This window comes from Leptodactylus fuscus, unplaced genomic scaffold (genome assembly GCF_031893055.1).
Source record: "Leptodactylus fuscus isolate aLepFus1 unplaced genomic scaffold, aLepFus1.hap2 HAP2_SCAFFOLD_1132, whole genome shotgun sequence".
NCBI classification, from domain to species: Eukaryota; Metazoa; Chordata; class Amphibia; order Anura; family Leptodactylidae; genus Leptodactylus; species Leptodactylus fuscus.
The window spans coordinates 557-19,912 of record NW_027439959.1 but is presented as its reverse complement, the minus strand read 5'-3'; the positions used below and the strand labels follow the sequence as shown (position 1 = coordinate 19,912).

General features: G+C 43.9%; 1 protein-coding gene across 1 annotated transcript; it reads right to left on the bottom strand.

The window, feature by feature from the left end:
* Positions 1-360: 360 nt before the first annotated feature.
* On the bottom strand, positions 361-17,780 carry LOC142186713 (uncharacterized). The gene is made up of 10 exons (XM_075261342.1): positions 17,631-17,780; positions 15,249-15,558; positions 13,137-13,178; positions 10,217-10,513; positions 7,504-7,812; positions 5,350-5,403; positions 2,366-2,419; positions 1,081-1,208; positions 851-915; positions 361-673 (listed from the first exon to the last, which is right to left on the bottom strand). Exons 2-10 carry the CDS (start codon positions 15,523-15,525, stop codon positions 361-363), a joined length of 1,539 nt encoding a protein of 512 aa, XP_075117443.1. The 5' UTR covers positions 15,526-15,558; positions 17,631-17,780.
* Between the last annotated feature and the right edge of the window lie 1,576 nt (positions 17,781-19,356).

The following is a 19,356-nucleotide window of genomic DNA, read 5'->3' as shown; positions in this document are numbered from 1 at the left end:
GTTGAGGGACATCCAGTGGAAACCATGAAGAGGATCAACGACTCCACTGTTTGGCTTCTCACATTTAAGCTTATAAACTGGAAAACATCATGGCGGGGCCCAAATTAGACACATGAAAGGAGGGAAAGGGAGAGGAAATAACATTGGGGATGGAAACTAGAAAATGTCTGCTGAGGAGGAACTGGAGGAGTTGGATAGACAGTATCAGGTGTCAGAAGACTCAGAACCAGGCCGACACAGAGGTGTCATTACTAGAACCTGGTCTTGTTTTGGTGGTACAAAGCAATAACCAAGACAGAAACTGGTTGATGCTCTGATGTACACAGTTGTCCTGCTGTAAACACCAACAGTAGTCTGCCATCATGTTTGTGTTCCATCAGCCTTGATATCTGAGTTCCATGGTGTTAAGATCATGAATCGTTCTCCTTGTTCTTCACTCATAGCTCCGAGATTTGCAGGGAAGTAGTTAAGGTGGCTATGATGGAAATGCAACTTGACGCTCATGTTTCCTCCCAGTTTCCGAAAAGCAATCAACAATTTTTCCACTAAAAGGTCATAATTTTGGACTCTGAAGTTGCCAAGAGAGTTTGTGATGAGGTCGGAAGAAGCAGACTGGACATCTTTTTCTGTGGTTTTCACGGTGTCAAGGAATTCTCTGTCTTTGGTTAAAAGCCTAATTTACGGGACATCAAATAAGCCAACTTTCAACTTCGCCATCTCGATCCAAGGCCCTAACGAATTGTTTCATCAGCCCTAATTGTATGTGCAGAGGAGGGAGTAGCACTTTATGTGGATTAAAAAGTGGTCGATTCTTGATATTCTTCTCACTGGCCGTGAAATTCTCTCTTACTGGCCATTCCTCCTTATATAATGTTCAGCCGAAGCAAGGAAATTTGGTGTGGCCACTTTGCTGTCCTAGAAGCAGGGATATAACCTTTGAGATGCCACATAAAATCCAGGAGTGATTGTTGTATTTGATTTTCTGTAGAACAGTTCTCATGGATTCATACATTTCCTTCAGAACCATGGAGTGAGCAATGGGAATGGAAGCCAGTTTATTTCCCTTGTGAAGAAACACACATTTAAGACTTCTCTTGGAGCTGTCAATGATGTAAAGTCTCCATTCTTCAGCTTGTCCAGTGCCAACAGGTTCTTCTTCAGTCTTAAGCCCTTTAAATCTGCTGAAAACTTCAGCAGATCAAGATCTCCTACAAAGTTGATTAATTCAGCTTGATTACATTGCAGGCGCATGTTGGCATCAACTTCTGGGGTCACAAATTCTTCGTCATCGTTGTGTATTAATTAGAGATGAGCGAACAGTAAAATATTCCATATTCGTTTCGAATAGCCGCTCAATATTCGACTATTCGAACGAATATCGAAACCCATTATAGTCTATGGGGAAAAATGCTTCGTTTCAGGGGATCCCACCATTCGACTCAGGAGAGTCACCAAGTCCAGTATCACACCCCAGGAAATGATGCCAACACCTCTGCAATGTAACTGGGACAGCAGGGGAAGCAGGTCTGGGGACATCTAACAAGCCCAAGTCACTTTATTATGTCAGGATCCCTGTCAGCTTGCGATATGCACGAGCTGACTTTTTCCCATAGGAATGCATTGACCAGCGTTGATTGGACGAATGCTATAGCACTCGGCCAATTAACGCTGGTCAATGCATTCCTATACCAAGATGTAGCAGTGTGGAGTCTGTGCGGAGGCGGAGTCTAAGTCAGACCAGAATGGAGACTCCGCCTCCTCACAGATGAGCCTCTGGCAGAACCAGCGAAGCGACTAGAGGCAAAAGGAGGAGCTACTAAATATTACTGGCACTTTTCTGTTGAGGTGCCCAGACTTTTGCACCGGTCATATTTTGGTGTAATGCATATTGTACATTTTCTGTTAGTAATAAACCTCATTCCAATCCTGAAATATTACTGTGTCCATCAGTTATTATATAGATCAGACTGACATGGCAAACACCAAAATATTCACAACTAAAAATGATTAAGATTAATAGGGGTGCCCAAACTTTTTCATAGGACTGTATTCCACCTGAAGAAGGGTGAAGTACATGCCCGAAACGCGTAGTGTTTTGTTTAATAAAAGTCACATATTTTCACCTATTTGGCCAGTGCGGGTCCTTCTTGTCCAGGTTTGCCAACACAAATCTGCCATTTGGTCCATCTTTGTGTTGACATATACAGCTCAGACACAGATCAGTAATACAGTAATATAGATGAGTCCGAATATTCATCTGATATGGACAAAATAATATATTTATATGTGATAGAACAATAAACAATAAGAAACCGATAAGAAACCAACAAGAAACCAATAAGAAACAAATAAGAAACATACTTACTAGGATAACCTTCATCCCAGGGTTCTGAGGACCCACCAGATTGGGCACGTGCAACTATAAATATAAATGAATAATTTAATAAATAAAGATAAGAAAGTTGGGAAAAAAAAAATCTGTTGTTGGGGTAGGTAACGAGTAGATGGATGAGAGCTTGTAGGTGGCAGCGGTGACAATACAGACTGTAACAGCACAGACAAGGCAGGAGATAAGGTCTGGCTGTGCAGTACAGCATGGAGCATGATAGTATACTGCAGCATTGGCATCACTGGGACAGCTCACCATCAGTGTAATCAGTAACATCAGACGGAGGTGAGTGACAGCTCTCCTAGATCTCTACCTAAGATGTTCTTAGATACTTAAGAATGGCTGAAATCCTCAAGCACTTCCCCAACCATGAGCAGCAGCTCCTTCAAGACACTCTATGTTGTACAATACATCTCAGGACCAAATGTATGACATCTTCAATGCAAGGTTCGGGGGATATTGTCACTCCTTAGGGAGAGACCACCATATAGGTGTGTGGAGACTTGTTAAGCCTTTAGCACTCCACTTTGCAAGGAACTATGGGAAGAATATGCAAATCCGCCTTCCATGATGTAATTAGGAAGACAGTTGCTGCCTCATTGTTGCAAACCAATAGAGGGCGCTCACTGGAATGTGCAAGCCTGTCTTAAGACAGGATTCCAGTGAAATAACCCAATAATGGCTGCTCCCTTTAGCCTCATGCCCGACCTTCCAAGAGGCCTTTGTTTAGCAATGACGCTGGGATTATTACCAGGTTATAGTCTCTCAATCGAGGACAGCTGTTTCGATCTGGTTGGATCTCATCAGCCCGATGTAGAGAGGACTATAACCTGGTAGAGGTGAAAACCTCTATTGGTTTGCAACAATGAGGCAGCAACTGTCTTCCTAATTACATCATGGAAGGCGGATTTGCATATTCTTCCCATAGTTCCTTGCAAAGTGGAGTGCTAAAGGCTTAACAAGTCTCCACACACCTATATGGTGGTCTCTCCCTAAGGAGTGACAATATCCCCCGAACCCTGTCTAAGCCTCTCACCTCTACCAGGTTATAGTCCTCTCTACATTGGGCTGATGAGATCCAACCAGATCGAAACAGCTGTCCTCGATTGAGAGACTATAACCTGGTAATAATCCCAGCGTCATTGCTAAACAAAGGCCTCTTGGAAGGTCGGGCATGAGGCTAAAGGGAGCAGCCATTATTGGGTTATTTCACTGGAATCCTGTCTTAAGACAGGCTTGCACATTCCAGTGAGCGCCCTCTATTGGTTTGCAACAATGAGGCAGCAACTGTCTTCCTAATTACATCATGGAAGGCGGATTTGCATATTCTTCCCATATCTTCAATGCAAGTACATGTTATGTACCCAAATGTAGTACAGTCCCAATACTCCTGCCATTGTCACTTGCTATGTTGCCTATTTTGAATTTGTTGAGGGACATCCAGTGGAAACCATGAAGAGGATCAACTACTCCACTGTTTGGCTTCTCACATTTAAGCTTATAAACTGGAAAACATCATGGCGGGGCCCAAATTAGACACATGAAAGGAGGGAAAGGGAGAGGAAATAACATCTCTCTGTTGCTGTTGGGGATGGAAACTAGAAAATGTCTGCAGAACCAGCATTGATTGGCCGCATGCTGTACACTGGCCAATCAACGCAGGTCAATGCATTCCTGTAACAAAAAAGTAAGCTCCCTCGTAACAGCAAGCTTCCAGCTTTCCTGACTAGCAAGGACGAGCCTGCTGCAGAACCAGCGTTGATTTGCCGCAGGTTCATCTTTGCTAGTCAGGAGAGCTGGCAGCTTGCTGTTACGAGGGAGCTTACTTTTTATCAGCGCAACTGCAAGCGCTGTGCACTTAAGCGCATGGACCCCATAGATTATAATGAGGTCCGTGCGCTTTAACTGCACAGCGCTCCTCCTAAACACTCTCCTCCTGCTACTCCTGGACTTGGTGACTCTCCTTTAGTTGAATAGTGGTTTCCCCTGAAACGAGCATTTTCCCCATAGACTATAATGGGATTCGATATTCGATCGAGTAGTCTAATATTGAGGCTCTACTCAAAACGAATATCGAATCTGGAATATTTCACTGTTCGCTCATCTCTAGTAATTAACAATAAGGGAAATGGAAATCTGTTCTAATTAGAAAAAAAAGTGAAGCAGTTGTGCAGGATAACTTCTAGATGGATGGGTCATGATCTAAGGAATGGAGTTAGAAATAAACTTCGTATAAGAAATGTTAGTCTAGTGTGCAGATGGGAAGAATAATGGGATCTAGTCATGTGATAAGCCGCCATGTTTGAATCTGCCGTAATTGGATATCGATCTAATTGTCCGGGGAAAAGCGTTACAGCTCGACAAAGGTCTCGGAGACGGGAGTGCGATGTCCAAATAATAGAAGATACAAGTCTATGGTCATTGGTAGAACAGAGAGTGTTAGGGTGGTAGACAGTGAAGGTGGGGGAGATATAGGGGGCGCAGCACATCCTGTGGTGGATCTGTAACCAATGCAGCAACACGCACAAGGTAGATGTATCTGTGTACTGTGAATTGTTTCAGTGGTGCATTGTTATCGCTGCCACCGACAACATTGGCCAGGTGGTCTGTGAAAGACGTGTCCTGTCTCTGCCCATAGTCACTGCTCCATCTGTCATCAGAGCTGGAGATCCCAAGCAAATGATCCAATCAGATCACAGACTTCTTAAAGAAAATATCCTTCATCTCACCATAGAGGATTTGGTTTTATTCTCAGTTCTACATATACAGCTCAGACACAGATCAGTAATACAGTAATATAGATGAGTCTGAATATTCATCTGATATGGACAAAATAACGTATTTATATGTGATAGAACAATAACCAATAAGAAACCGATAAGAAACCAATAGGAAAGCAATAAGAAACCAATAAGAAACCAATAGGAAATCAATAAGAAACCAATAAGAAACATACTTACTAGGATAATCTTGGTATCGGATTTCTGAGGACCCACCAGGTTGCTCTAATGCAACTATAAAAATAAATGAATAAGTTAATGAATAAAGATAAGAAAGTTGGAAAAAAAACCTCAGAATTCTAAGTCATTTGTATCTGCATAAGGAAAAGAAGCAAAACAGTGAAGATTATAAATGGATGAAGACTAGGGTTGAGCAATCGGGATCGGAAAAGATCGGATTTCAATCAGTGATCGAGTAAATTTCACGATCGCGATCGAAATTCCGACCCGATCTTTTCCAGCGGGATCGAGATCGGAGGTTATCTCAAGATCGGCTCAACCCTAAAAGTGACTTTTCCCATAGAGAAGCATTGACTAGGGTTGAGGATCGGGTTCGGAAAAGATCGGATTCCGATCGGCATTCGAGCAAATTTCACGATCGAGATCGGCTGGAAAATGATCGGAAATCGGATTTTAAAATCGATCTTGAAATCTCAAGATCGGCTCAACCCTAATGAAGATGAATTCAATGAGATTTCTCTATTTCTGTTGCAGTGAAAAATAAACAAAACCACAAGCCCATCACTGCCTTTCCACAGATGCCAAAAATGCTGGAAAGTGGGGTCTGCGCCTCAACAAATTATTACATTTAAGGGACTTTCAATGACTAAAGGGATTTTCTGAGATTTCGATATTGATAATCTGTAGTTAGGATAGGTTACCAGTTTCGGATTGGCGCAGGTCTGACATCTTCACCAATCACTTGTTTGCAGACGTCTCTAGTAATAGAACAGACACAGAGACGTATGGCTCTTACTTCTGTGTAGTGACCACACTGGGTGAGTGATAGTAAAGCTGCAGTAACCCAGCTTGGCCACTACACAATGTATGGCGCTATGAACGTTTGGCTCTGTACACTGTGTATTTGACCAACTAGAGGAGGAGCGCTGAACCCGCCATTAATACAGACTAATCTCTAACCTAATACAAGTCAAAAAACAATGTTGCAAATTTAGCAAAGTATAGATTTTTTTTTTTTTTTCCCCAAAGCAAAAAACAAAATTGATTTACCACTGACATCTCCTAGGACTGTATCCACCTTTCTAGTTCTGTCATTCAAACACATACTTAGCATTGCTAAAGTGACAGTGACAGATATGGCTATGGGTAGATGGAGGTTTCAGCTTGATTCAAAACTCATTATTTTTTGGGAGAGAGACCTGTCACTGCTTGTACACATCTGTTACCATCTCAAGAAGCAATGACTTTTTGACTTTTGTGTGTTTGACGTCCAAATCTTTGGACGTCATCAGCGCAGCCTAGAGAGAATTGATTTGGTTTAAGTGAAAGGCTGAAAGACCAGATAGCGCTGATGACGTCCAAAGAGACAGAAACGGTGCCGTCCGTAGCTGAGAAATTGATTTGGTTATAACCTTGCATCATGCAGCAAAGGCTTCTGGGAAGTCGGGCATGTTGTTCAGGGTGCTTGCTATAGAGGGCAGCATAACAGAGGCACTGTCTCCCTGTTTACATCTTGGGAGACAGATTTGCATATTCTTCCCATGTTCCCTTGCAGTGGAGCAACTATGGCTGTATAAGTCTCCACACACCTGAGAAGTTATCCCCACAATCTGTGTTTGCAAAGTGAAGAAGCAAAGATGTCTTCATTATGCAGATAAAAAACAGGATGGAGAAGGTGTGAGGAGATGTCTGACTGTGATTGTAGGCGCCAGCGGTGACATTACAGACTGTAACAGGACAGACAGGGCAGGAGATAAGATCTGGCTGTGCAGTATAGTATGGGACATGATAGACAGGCAAACGGCGGTATTGGCATCATTGGGACAGTTCACCTACAGTGTCAGCAATGGAAGATCAAATCAGTGACATCAGAAGGAGGTCATTTTTCCTGAAGCCACCTACCAAGGGGGTGGAGAGCAGCTTCATCTAGTCATGTGATAAATCACAACTTTTGCAGTGTAACTGATATGTCCATCACCATTGGACGTTAGATTGACACCCTACCCAACTGGTGGTCTTACAGAGTCAGGGCTAGACAGGTTCCCTTTCAGGTTACGTTTTACGATAAATTCCTGGGTTTTATTTCTTCCACTATAAAAACAAATAACTTGATAGTAACTTAGTGACTATATATGAGATATAGAAATGATTGACCTCCACCGTGTAGTGTAAGTGTACCAGATGCATATTGTGCAAAATTGTCTGTTCTTTCCAGGTTATTGATGACCGTGTAGTTGTATCTCCAGAGAGAAATATAGAATTGATCCTTCATTGTGTCAGACTTAAAGAAAAATACATCCCATAGATGTCTCATCTTGTCTGTGGGACTGGTCATCGCTTGTAAACGTTTATACTGTCTTCTACTCAGTAGATGGTTGGATCGGAGATCATCGATGACTGCACTCACTTCCTTTATATTAGAAATCAGATGATGTAAATGTCTGTCCACAAAGTGCTGTGTATCTATAAAGAAGAAAGAAATGGCAAAATTGTAAGAATAATAAGTCAGCTGTCGGGTTATAGGTTGGACTTGATGGACTAATGTCTTTATCCAACCTCATCAACTATGTAACTATGTAGCCTCACGATGTACAGTGTTGGCCAAAAGTATTGACACCCCTGAAATTCTGTCAGATAATACTCAGTTTCTTCCAGATAATGATTACAATCACAAATTCTTTGGTAATATCTTCATTTAATTTGTCTTCAATGGAAAACCACAAAAAGAATTGTCAAAAAGCCAAATTGGATCTAATTCCACACCAAACATAAAAAAGGGGGTGGACAAAAGTATTGGCACTGTTTGAAAAATCATATGATGCTTCTCTAATTTGTGTAATTAACAGCACCTGTTACTTACCTGAGGCACCTAACAGGCGGTGGCAATAACTAAATCACACTTGCAGCCAGTTGAAATGGATTAAAGTTGACTCAACCTCTGTCCTGTGTCCTTGAGTGACCACATTGAGCATGGAGAAAAGAAAGAAGACCAAAGAACTGTCTGAGGACTTGAGAAGCAAAATTGTGAGGAAGCATGAGCAATCTCAAGGCTACAAGTCCATCTCCAAAGACCTGAATGTTCCTGTGTCTACCGTGTGCAGTGTCATCAAGAAGTGTAAAGCCCATGGCCCTGTGGCTAACCTCCCGAGATGTGGACGCAAAAGAAACATGGACCAGAGATTTCACCGCAAGATTGTGCGGATGGCGGATAAAGATCCTCGACTAACATCCAAACAAGTCCAAGCTGCCCTGCAGTCCGAGGGTACAACAGTGTCACCCCGTACTATCCAGTGTCAGCGTCTGAATGAGAAGGGACTGTATGGTAGGAGACCCAGGAAGACCCCACTTCTTACCCACAGACAGAAGCCAGGCTGGAGTTTGCCAAAACTTACCTGAGAAAGCCAAAACCGTTCTGGAAGAATGTTCTCTGGTCAGAGGAGACAAAAGTAGGAAAAGGCCTCAACATAGAGATTACAGGAAAAAAAGAGGCCTTCAAAGAGAAGAAGACGCCCCCTACAGTCAGACATGGCGGAGGGTCCCTGATGGTTTGGGGTTGCTTTGCTGCCTCTGGCACTGGACTGCTTGACCGTGTGCATGGCATTATGAAGTCTGAAGACGACCAACACATTGTGCAGCATCATGTAGGGCCCAGTGTGAGAAAGCTGGGTCTCCCTCAGAGGTCAGGGGTCTTCCAGCAGGACAAGGACCCAAAACACACTTCAGGTCAGCACTAGAAAATGGTGGTGAGAGAAAGCCCTGGAGACTTGTAAAGTGGCAGCAATGAGTCCAGCCCTGAACCCCATAGAACACCTGTGGGGGAGGGGGAGAGATCTCTTGGTGGCAGTTTGGAGAAGGCCCCTTCACATCTCAGGGGGGACCGCGAGCAGTTTGCCAAAGAAGAAGGGTCTAAGATTCCAGCAGAGCCTTGTAAGAAACTCATTGCTGGTTAGCGGAAGCGGTTGTGCGCAGTTATTGTGTCTAAAGGTTGTGCTACCAAGTATTAGGCTGAGGGCGCCAATACTTCTGTCCGCACCAGTTCTGGAGTTTTGTGTAAAATGATCAATGATGTGACTTTTTTTTTCATTCTCTTTTGTGTTTTTTCATTGCAAGCAAACTAAATGAAGATATTACCAAAGAGTTTGTGCTTGTAATCATTATCTGGGGGACACCGGGGATTATCTGACAGAACTGCAGGGGGGCCAATACTTTTGGACAACACTGTTAGTATGTCTTTTTTTCCCTCTTTATATCTTTTAAGATATACCCTTAATAGTCCCACCATGGGGAAATTCAGTGTGTTACAGCAGCATGGATAATACAGTAATATATTGCAAGAAAAAGAACGCATACAAGCTCAGAATAGCAGATAGAAAGATACCAGGAGTCATAGCACCTAAAAGGAAAGAAAGACTCAGGATCATTTAGTTCTCTGTGCAGAGTGATCTTCACTTAGCCTGATGTTGACTAGTGGAACATTTGAGGCACTTCTTTTATCAGTCCACACATGGTATATTGCTCCCTTTATTGACACCCATGTGGTGTTTTGGCCCCACACAACATATTTCCTCCTTAATTGCCCCCTGTACCGTATACTGTCTCTGTACAATATATACACCACATTGTTGGTTCATTTTCAGAGCCTAAACAACCTTTTCATGGTAAACACTGATGACCACAGATGGTTTTGGAGTATTTTGTAAAAAACCTGATGACATCTGATGCATTTTCCCATCTGTTTCGCCGTTTTCTGAGCAAAAAAACCTGATACTGACGCAACTGACATAGGTGAACGTAACCTTACTCGTAATGTCTTTATATGAACCGATGGTATTGTATAAAGTGATGGAATAATATAATTCAGACTTACCCCATAGACCTAACTCAGGCAGTATCCACCATAATCCTTTATTTTCCAGGTCTCTGACTATGTTTTTCTTGTGTTCCAGTAACACTGTATACGCCGTATACTTCCTCGTATCCTCCCAGTGTCTGATAATATCAAACAGCTCTCTCGTCTTCTCCGAGGATGTTCTCTTGTCCATCACATCTTTGCACTGTTCCTCAGTCAGTAGATCTTGGTCCTGGAGATCTCGTAGAACTGACTTTATATCCATTCGAGTTCTAATAACTGCTAATTTCTGACTGTCTATAAAGTTTACCCTGTCTGTAGAGGGAAAGAAGAAATATATTAGAGAGATTCCGCACTACATGTCTGCACATATGGTCTATACTTTACAGATATAGCAACATTTAGAGGGAACCTGTCTGGTAGAGGTTTGTGGAGTCTAGCATTTGGCCTACTGAGCATGCTCGGACTTTTTGGAGACGCTCTGAGGCTCTCATTTTCACCCTACTGAGCATGCTCAGACTTTTTTTGAGACATTCTGAGGCTAAGTCTCATTCCACCCATACTGGGCATGCCCAGTGAGGTTATGGCCACTGCCCTGTGGGTGGGGACTTGCCTTTATATAGTGTGAGCCGCCGCCCACCAGGTGCTCACACTTTGACTATTACGTTGAGACAGGAGGTCAGGGCTAGGTTCCTGTTAATGCCAGGTTACCAGTGCAGGTATTCTAGTGTAGGATTCCTGGGTACTGCCGGTAGGGAACTGTATAGCCTGTGCGGTCTGTCCAGCAATATTGTAGGTCCAAAGCTGTTGTGGAGCCCTTTGTGATTCTGACCAGGGGTGACATTAACCCTTGGCAGCCTTGGTTGCAGCCTATACGCAGGTGCAGTTCCCCAGTAGGTTACTGGTGAACCAGTGTTGCCGCCTGTTCACATTCAAGCTGCACAAAAAACACTGCCCAGTGAAGTCATCTGGGGCACTCCTCCTTTGCAGCTGGTTCACAGTAGAGCTGCATGCACGCCTTTACCCAGTGAACTTAACTGGTGAACGTGCGTTGGTCCCTGTTCACACTTGAGCCGCACGAACATACTGCTGCTTCGCTCAGACAGACGGCCGCCCTTCTGGGGCTTCTGGACTTCGACTGCAGCCACTACCGCAGTCAAGAGGTTCTGTGAAAATAATTATATATACATATACAGAACCGTAACACCTGTCTAATAAGGGCTCTGCTGCCGATGGACAATGAAAGTATATTCTGGGTAACGTGATCATTTCCTCTACATGTCCTCTGCAATGGCCTACGTCATCAAGCCAGTGCAGAATCTGATCGACACGTTTTGAAGTCGATCAGTGCACATTACAAAAAATCTGGGCCATTATACTGCACTGCTCCAAAGGTTCTACAAATCACCTGTCCTCAACTGGTAACTACTAGAGATGAGCAAACCGGTTTGGGTTAACCCAATTTTTCTAAAAGTTATGAAGCTCATACACAAACCTGGGGGTTCTCCACCACCTGTTTAGACCCTACAGTAGAATAGGCCCAGGGGAGGTATAAAAAAAACAAAACATTCATACTCACCTCCGATTTCCTCTTCTGGCCCTACTATTATACTCCAAATCACCCACCCATTCACCCATCCACCCACCCATACCCATCACATGTCCATTGTCCACCTGTCCCCAAATGAGGAGTACGATGAGACCCCAAGGACTATTATACTCCAAATCACCCACTTATTCACCCATCCACCCACCCATACCCACGGACATGTCCATTGTCCACCTGTCACCAAACGAGGAGTACGATGAGACCCCAAGGACTATTGCACCCCAACACTAACAAAACAAAACCTGAAAATCTTGCAATTGCAACTCCTGCTACTAAGCCGACAATAGTGACGTCCTGTCTGCTGGATTTGGACCATGGGCCATAGACACAATGGTCTGGAGCAAATCCTATTGGCTTCTATAGGAAAACTTTTTAGGCATGCTCTGTGACCTGTACAAAGATCACTGGGCAATTGGTGGTGGTGTGTGTGTGTGTGGGGGGGGGGGCAGGGTAGATAATTTGTGAAATCCTCTGGTTGGACTGGTGGATTCTGTGTCTTGTCTTCATATACATGAATGATATCTGTGATCATCAGGGTGTTGTAAGTGAGGTGACTGCTGCAAAGAAATCTCATACAGACAGCAGTAATTCTCGGCATATTATGTAGCCTAGTGGCCAGGAACAGAACTGCAGGATTTTAAAGACTTTTGTTTTTCAAATATAGATATCAGCATGGAGATCTTTTGACACTATCTGCAATCTGCATAGTTTAGCTCATGTACAAGGTGAACTTGCTATAAAATAACCCGAATAAAAGTCTAATGTTCCTGCTGAAGCTAAAGAAATTCTTCCCGCTTTACTTGAGTCAATATTGACTTGTAATTTTTATCTCTTTGAAGATAAGTCCTATACTCAGATAGCAATGGACTTTAGCATTGTGCCTGCATATATCACTGCGTGTCTGTCAATTAAAGGGTTATATAGGGCAATTTCTTCAGCTTACTCGGAGTGGATTAACCCTACAAAGGAGCAATAGTCGCCTCACCGATCCCTGCCGCTGCGATTCTAACTCTTAACGGGTCCCCTTTCTGTCCTTCTTCCTGGTCCCATCACAACACTGAGACAAAGCTTGGAAATGCCCATTCAGTTAGTCACTGGCCACAATGGCGATCTGAAACCATTTTTGGCTCAGTGGGCATTTCCAGTTATTTCCTGTATTGGCCAGTACAGGACCTGCAGGGACCCAGTAAGCTTTGGATTCATAGTAACAAGGGAGACGTTTTACCCCATTCTGAACATGTTTTAAAGAAAAACTCTGTCCTCCAGGTAACTATGTTACAATAGAAAACTTCCTGCCCTACACCTGCACATTGACTATGACGCTCTTACCTGTATACATTGTTGTTCCAAGTCCATGTCCGGCAACATCCACTGTAGATATAAAACCAGAAGAGTCACAGGTTAGTCTGAGACAATCTGTATTTAGGAATCAGATCTGCAGCGAAAATCCAGAAGATCCAAATGGCAAATCTGCCACGTGTTGGGATTCCACTAAGTCATGGTCACATTGAGAAGGAAAAACAAAAGTGTGAAATAGGGAGGAGGAAGAATTATTTTGTTATAGACAATTTATAAACTTGTTTAAAGAAGACCTTTCATGGCCTCCACCAAAACCAGCTCTTTGCATCTGTTAAAGGGGTTATACCACGGAAAGTAGCTATCCTCTAAGCCAGGGCCGATTTAACCATAGAGCCAACAGTGTCCTTGCACCAGACTCTATGGTGCAGCTGGAGAAAAGTCTTGGAGATGGGAGAGGGATGTTCGGATAGAGGATAGAAGTCTAAGGTCATTAGTAGAACAGAGAGAATGGTTAGGGTGGTAGACAGTGAGAAGGAGGTGATGTAGGGTTGGAGGGATTTATGGGGAAGTGTGGTAATGTTATATTATACTCTGTGGGGGATGGGAACCAGTGCAGTGATTGGTATAAGGTAGATGCCCCCCAGTGACATACTGCCCCATACTATAGGTAGGCACGTGTAGATAACTATTATGCTAGGAGTTCCTCTCCCAGATTAATGTCCAGATCGGTAAATCCGGCAGACACACAAGATTTATGGGTAAAACTCGGTCATGTGAATGTGAAGGTTAGATTCAATGCTTGCTATGCTCATTGGACATTCTTGGATGGTTTTGGAATAAATCTTGGAATAAATCAGACAAGGGGCATGATTCTGAGCTGTCCGTCTTTGAACAGAGTCTGAGCTCTGAATCATGCCCCCTCATCTATCTACCTGTGGGGCTGGGTTGATGTGTTGGGTTCTGGTGACTCCCTTTAAGTCTAGTAAGACGTAGAGTAGACGTTTCTTTATTTTCAATTGGTCAAATGGTGGGGACAGAGAAAAATCCAACTACGCTGAAAGTAGTGGAGCGGCACCTAATAAAAGATACTAAGTGCTGGATTTGGTCCATAAAATGCACTACATATATGGAAATACAGCACTATTGTAAATCTGCCCCATTGTGCCTGCCTATTGTCAGTACAAACTGGCATATGCCCCTTGCTTTGTACATGTATTGAATCTTGGGGTGTGCTGAAGGTTAAAGAGAGGAGAGGACAGAGAACAATGACCTGGAGCTCCGGGAAGCGGCAGCGGCTCTGTGCAGGTAAGTGGGTTGAGTGATCAGAATCAGAATTCCCATCCCAATCTTTTTAGGCGGGATTTGAACCCAATCATGATCATGAAATTTACTCGATCTCCGATCGGGATCCAATCTTTTCCGATCCCGATCGCTCAAACCTACTTAGAATCCAAGAACATAAAAACCATGAACTGGCAGAAATTGCTGATTCCTTGGAAGATAAGAGAACTAGTGTCAAGGCTACAAGCTTAGATTATGAAAGAGAGATGGCAAATAGTGGTCATGGTCCTCCTGCTGCTACAATTTCTGTGGTGTTGACCACTATAACCTTATGAATTTGTGACACTTCGTCGTTGTCTATTAAGAGCATACCCACTAAAGAAAGTGCCCAATATGAGGAACCTTGTCAGTATTTATTCCAGGTGATATCACAGAATGTCCACATCCTAAGTGACTCAACGTTATAATAAGAGAACAATGGCTTCAGACTCCAAAGTATAATAATCTTAGGGAATCATCAACCTCATGAAGTTGATAGACCTCATGTGATCACTGATGCCCAATCACTGACCCGGGATGGGTGATGTCAACCAAGAGACCAGAAGATGCCCAGGAAAGAACATTGGACGCCACAAGGGAGACCAGGAGAGGTGAAGGAAGGTTAGTATCAGTGCTTACGATCTCATAACACGCCCTTGGACGTCCACTTATTATAATCTGATATCTAGAAAATCTAATCATCTTATGATGACCATGCCCCGACTAAAGGTAAGGGATAGTAGGACATATCTGTGAATGGAGCTCTAACAAGCAGGGTTTATTTTAGACAAGCCTTGTCAGATGCAGATGATGACTTCTTACCTTTCCTCAGGTCACGCTGAAGTTCTTCTCGGACCTTCTTCTCACCTATGTCCTCCAGGACAGCCAGGGTGACCTCTGCACCATAGGCATGCTTATAATAGCCAACAATCAGATCGGTGACTTGTTTTAGATCTTTCCCCATCAGCTCATCCTTTGGGATCTTCTTACATTCATATCTCGCTTCCCATAGACTCAGTTTCTCTATAAATCTCTGGAAACTCGGTTCCTCCAACTTCTTCAGAGCCCTCACCATGGCCTGCTGTAATCTCAGCACCATGCTTATAGCAGAGCCGGCTGGATTCTGTGGAATCTGTGAGATCGGAGATATAGAAGGTTTTATTAGGACTTATATTTTACTTATCAGTAGTGAATATTCTCTACATGTGATGTTTTATGAAAATTTGGAGACTGTTGACTTACTATTAATGTAATGATATCTCTGTGTTTAGAATCACTTGGCGTTTTTACTAGAGATGGGTGAATCCGTTTGGATGTCTTAAGTGGTCTTATGGCCTCAAGGATTACATCACAGCCCCAGAGAAATGCTGAGGCCTGTGATTGTGGTGAGGCCTTGACACCAGGATCAACCACCCATGAGGCCAGAAGATAGAAGATGATGAAGTCAATGGATATGAAGATGATGGAGGTGCAGTGAAGTGCTGGACAGTCCAAGAAGATAAGGAAAGATGAGTATTATTATCTCTTATATATATAAAAACTAGCAGGAGGACCTGACTTCGCACGGGTATATTTCAGTTTTGTTTGTGTAGTGGTCCCATAAGAATTGTCCAGGTTTGCACTGGTGTATTTTGTATGTGGTTTGTGTGTGTCCATAAGCATCATGTGGTCATGTATTTCTCAGTTTGGATATCAGTAGAAAACCTGTGATCCATTGTTATGGAGACCTGGAGTAAAGCTGTGTGTATGTGACCTTGTATAACAGTGTCATCCACAGCACCCTGCCCCTTTAAAGCTAACATACAGCAGTAAAGAATAATGGCTGGTTTTCTATGGAAACCTGGAGTAAAGCTCTGATATGTGGTACTCTATGAAGAGGCTTGTATCTAATCCTCCGGCATGTGGAACTGTGAGCAGACACGCATATCTAATCCTCCAGCGTGTGGAACTATGTGCTGACCTGTGTATCTAATCCTCCGGTGTGTGGAACTATGTGCAGACGAGGGTATCTAATCCTCCGGCATGTGGAACTGTGAGCAGACACGCATATCTAATCCTCCGGTGTGTGGAACTATGTGCAGACGAGGGTATCTAATCCTCCGGCATGTGGAACTGTGAGCAGACACGCATATCTAATCCTCCGGTGTGTGGAACTATGTGCAGACGAGGGTATCTAATCCTCTGGCATGTGGAACTGTGAGCAGACACGCATATCTAATCCTCCGGTGTGTGGAACTATGTGCAGACGAGAGCATCTAATCCTCCGGCATGTGGAACTGTGAGCAGACACGCATATCTAATCCTCCGGTGTGTGGAACTATGTGCAGACAAGGGTATCTAATCCTCCGGCATGTGGAACTGTGAGCAGACACGCATATCTAATCCTCCGGTGTGTGGAACTATGTGCATACGAGGGTATCTAATCCTCCGGCATGTGGAACTGTGAGCAGACACGCATATCTAATCCACCGGTGTGTGGAACTATGTGCAGACGAGGGTATCTAATCCTCTGGCAGGTGGAACTGTATGCAGACGAGTGTATCCAATCCTCCGGCATGTGACACAGTGCATCTAATCCTCTGATGCGTGTATCTCAGTTTAGATATCAGTGTTGGATTGTGCATGTGGAATGACCGTGTGTATAGCAGTTGGAATATGACTGAAAGACTTACAGTATCACACGCCAGAGGATTACACGCCTCACCAGACAGTACAACACGCTGGAGGATTAGATATGCGCCACAGCACACAGTACCACCTGCTGGAGAATTAGAGTCTGAAGAGTATAACAGTAATTTGTGGGAGCTAAACCCTGACCATTTCAGTTTTCACTAAACCTAAGATTTTTGGAAAAAATTATTATGAACCTGACTTGGAACTGCTTTGCTAATTTCAAAAGGTTTTTAAAAATAGCAGAATGATTAAAAACAGAGGACAAACATCTTAAAGAATACATGTCTCTGAAGCTCACAGATAAGAAGAAAACAAAATAACAACTTTTACAGATTTTTTTTTTTTTTACACTTGTCCCTCTGATTACACAGAACCTGCAGATAGAATATCTGGATCTGTGAGCCCTGACCACAGTTAGCAAAATATGAGCCGCACAAGTCTTCTTACTCTATACCACCTACTATAAGTGTCGCCCCCTCTATGGAGTTCAGACTCGTTCTCCTATGATAATATTCCTCCACAGTAACTTACTTTATTTATCCGGAGTCTGCAGAAGAAAGTGATGTCACCTACTGAGCCCTGCACTGACCACAGAGAAGAAGACTTTCCAGGACAAGTCCGAGACCTTCAAAAGGCCTTACAGGGGACGGGATCCAGCAGCGATGATCTCTCACCATACATTGTAACATCTGCAAGTGATATTACATTCCGGAGAAACTTCCTCCTGTTCAGTGAACTTAGGCTCCGCCTACTGGGAGGAGTCAGGTCAGAGTCATTGCACTGAGCTCTAGATCTTAAAGGAGAAGGCAGTTTTAACTGTATAAAGAGGTGGCAGTCAATACATGTTATACAGAAACGTAGAATAGCGTCTATCTCATTAACACATATAGCTTGTCCTGTAGATTGTCAGCTCTTGTGGGCAGTGTGCTCTGTCCTGTAGATTGTCAGCTCTTGTGGGCAGTGTGTTCTGTCCTGTAGATTGTCAGCTCTTGTGGGCAGTGTGTTCTGTCCTGTAGATTGTCAGCTCTTGTGGGCAGTGTGTTCTGTCCTGTAGATTGTCAGCTCTTGTGGGCAGTGTGCTCTGTCCTGTAGATTGTCAGCTCTTGTGGGCAGTGTGTTCTGTCCTGTAGATTGTCAGCTCTTGTGGGCAGTATGTTCTGTCCTGTAGACTGTCAGCTCTTGTGGGCAGTGTGCTCTGTCCTGTAGATTGTCAGCTCTTGAGGGCAGTGTGTTCTGTCCTGTAGATTGTCAGCTCTTGTGGGCAGTGTGTTCTGTCCTGTAGATTGTCAGCTCTTGTGGGCAGTGTGCTCTGTCCTGTAGATTGTCAGCTCTTGTGGGCAGTGGGCTCTGTCGTGTAGATTGTCAGCTCTTGTGGGCAGTGTGCTCTGTCCTGTAGATTGTCAGCTCTTGTGGGCAGTGTGTTCTGTCCTGTAGATTGTCAGCTCTTGTGGGCAGTGTGCTCTGTCCTGTAGATTGTCAGCTCTTGTGGGCAGTGTGTTCTGTCCTGTAGATTGTCAGCTCTTGTGGGCAGTGTGTTCTCTCCTGTAGATTGTCAGCTCTTGTGGGCAGTGTGTTCTGTCCTGTAGATTGTCAGCTCTTGTGGGCAGTGTGTTCTGTCCTGTAGATTGTCAGCTCTTGTGGGCAGTGTGTTCTGTCCTGTAGATTTTCAGCTCTTGTGGGCAGTGTGTTCTGTCCTGTAGATTGTCAGCTCTTGTGAGCAGTGTGTTCTGTCCTGTAGATTGTCAGCTCTTGTGGGCAGTGTGCTCTGTCCTGTAGATTGTCAGCTCTTGTGGGCAGTGTGTTCTGTCCTGTAGATTGTCAGCTCTTGTGGGCAGTGTGCTCTGTCCTGTAGATTGTCAGCTCTTGTGGGCAGTGTGTTCTGTCCTGTAGATTGTCAGCTCTTGTGGGCAGTGTGCTCTGTCCTGTAGATTGTCAGCTCTTGTGGGCAGTGTGTTCTGTCCTGTAGATTGTCAGCTCTTGTGGGCAGTATGTTCTGTCCTGTAGACTGTCAGCTCTTGTGGGCAGTGTGCTCTGTCCTGTAGATTGTCAGCTCTTGTGGGCAGTGTGCTCTGTCCTGTAGATTGTCAGCTCTTGTGGGCAGTGTGTTCTGTCCTGTAGATTGTCAGCTCTTGTGGGCAGTGTGTTCTGTCCTGTAGATTGTCAGCTCTTGTGGGCAGTGTGCTCTGTCCTGTAGATTGTCAGCTCTTGTGGGCAGTGTGTTCTGTCCTGTAGATTGTCAGCTCTTGTGGGCAGTGTG

Bases quoted from the DNA above. Each gene is read 5' to 3' on its own strand.
- LOC142186713 (XM_075261342.1), bottom strand. From the start codon at position 15,525: ATGGTGCTGAGATTACAGCAGGCCATGGTGAGGGCTCTGAAGAAGTTG. The intron at 13,179-15,248 runs GTAAGAAGTCAT...TTATATCTACAG, and splicing joins TCAGCGTGACCTGAGGAAAG to TGGATGTTGCCGGACATGGA. The intron at 7,813-10,216 runs GTAAGTCTGAAT...TCTTCTTTATAG, and splicing joins GCCTGAGTTAGGTCTATGGG to ATACACAGCACTTTGTGGAC.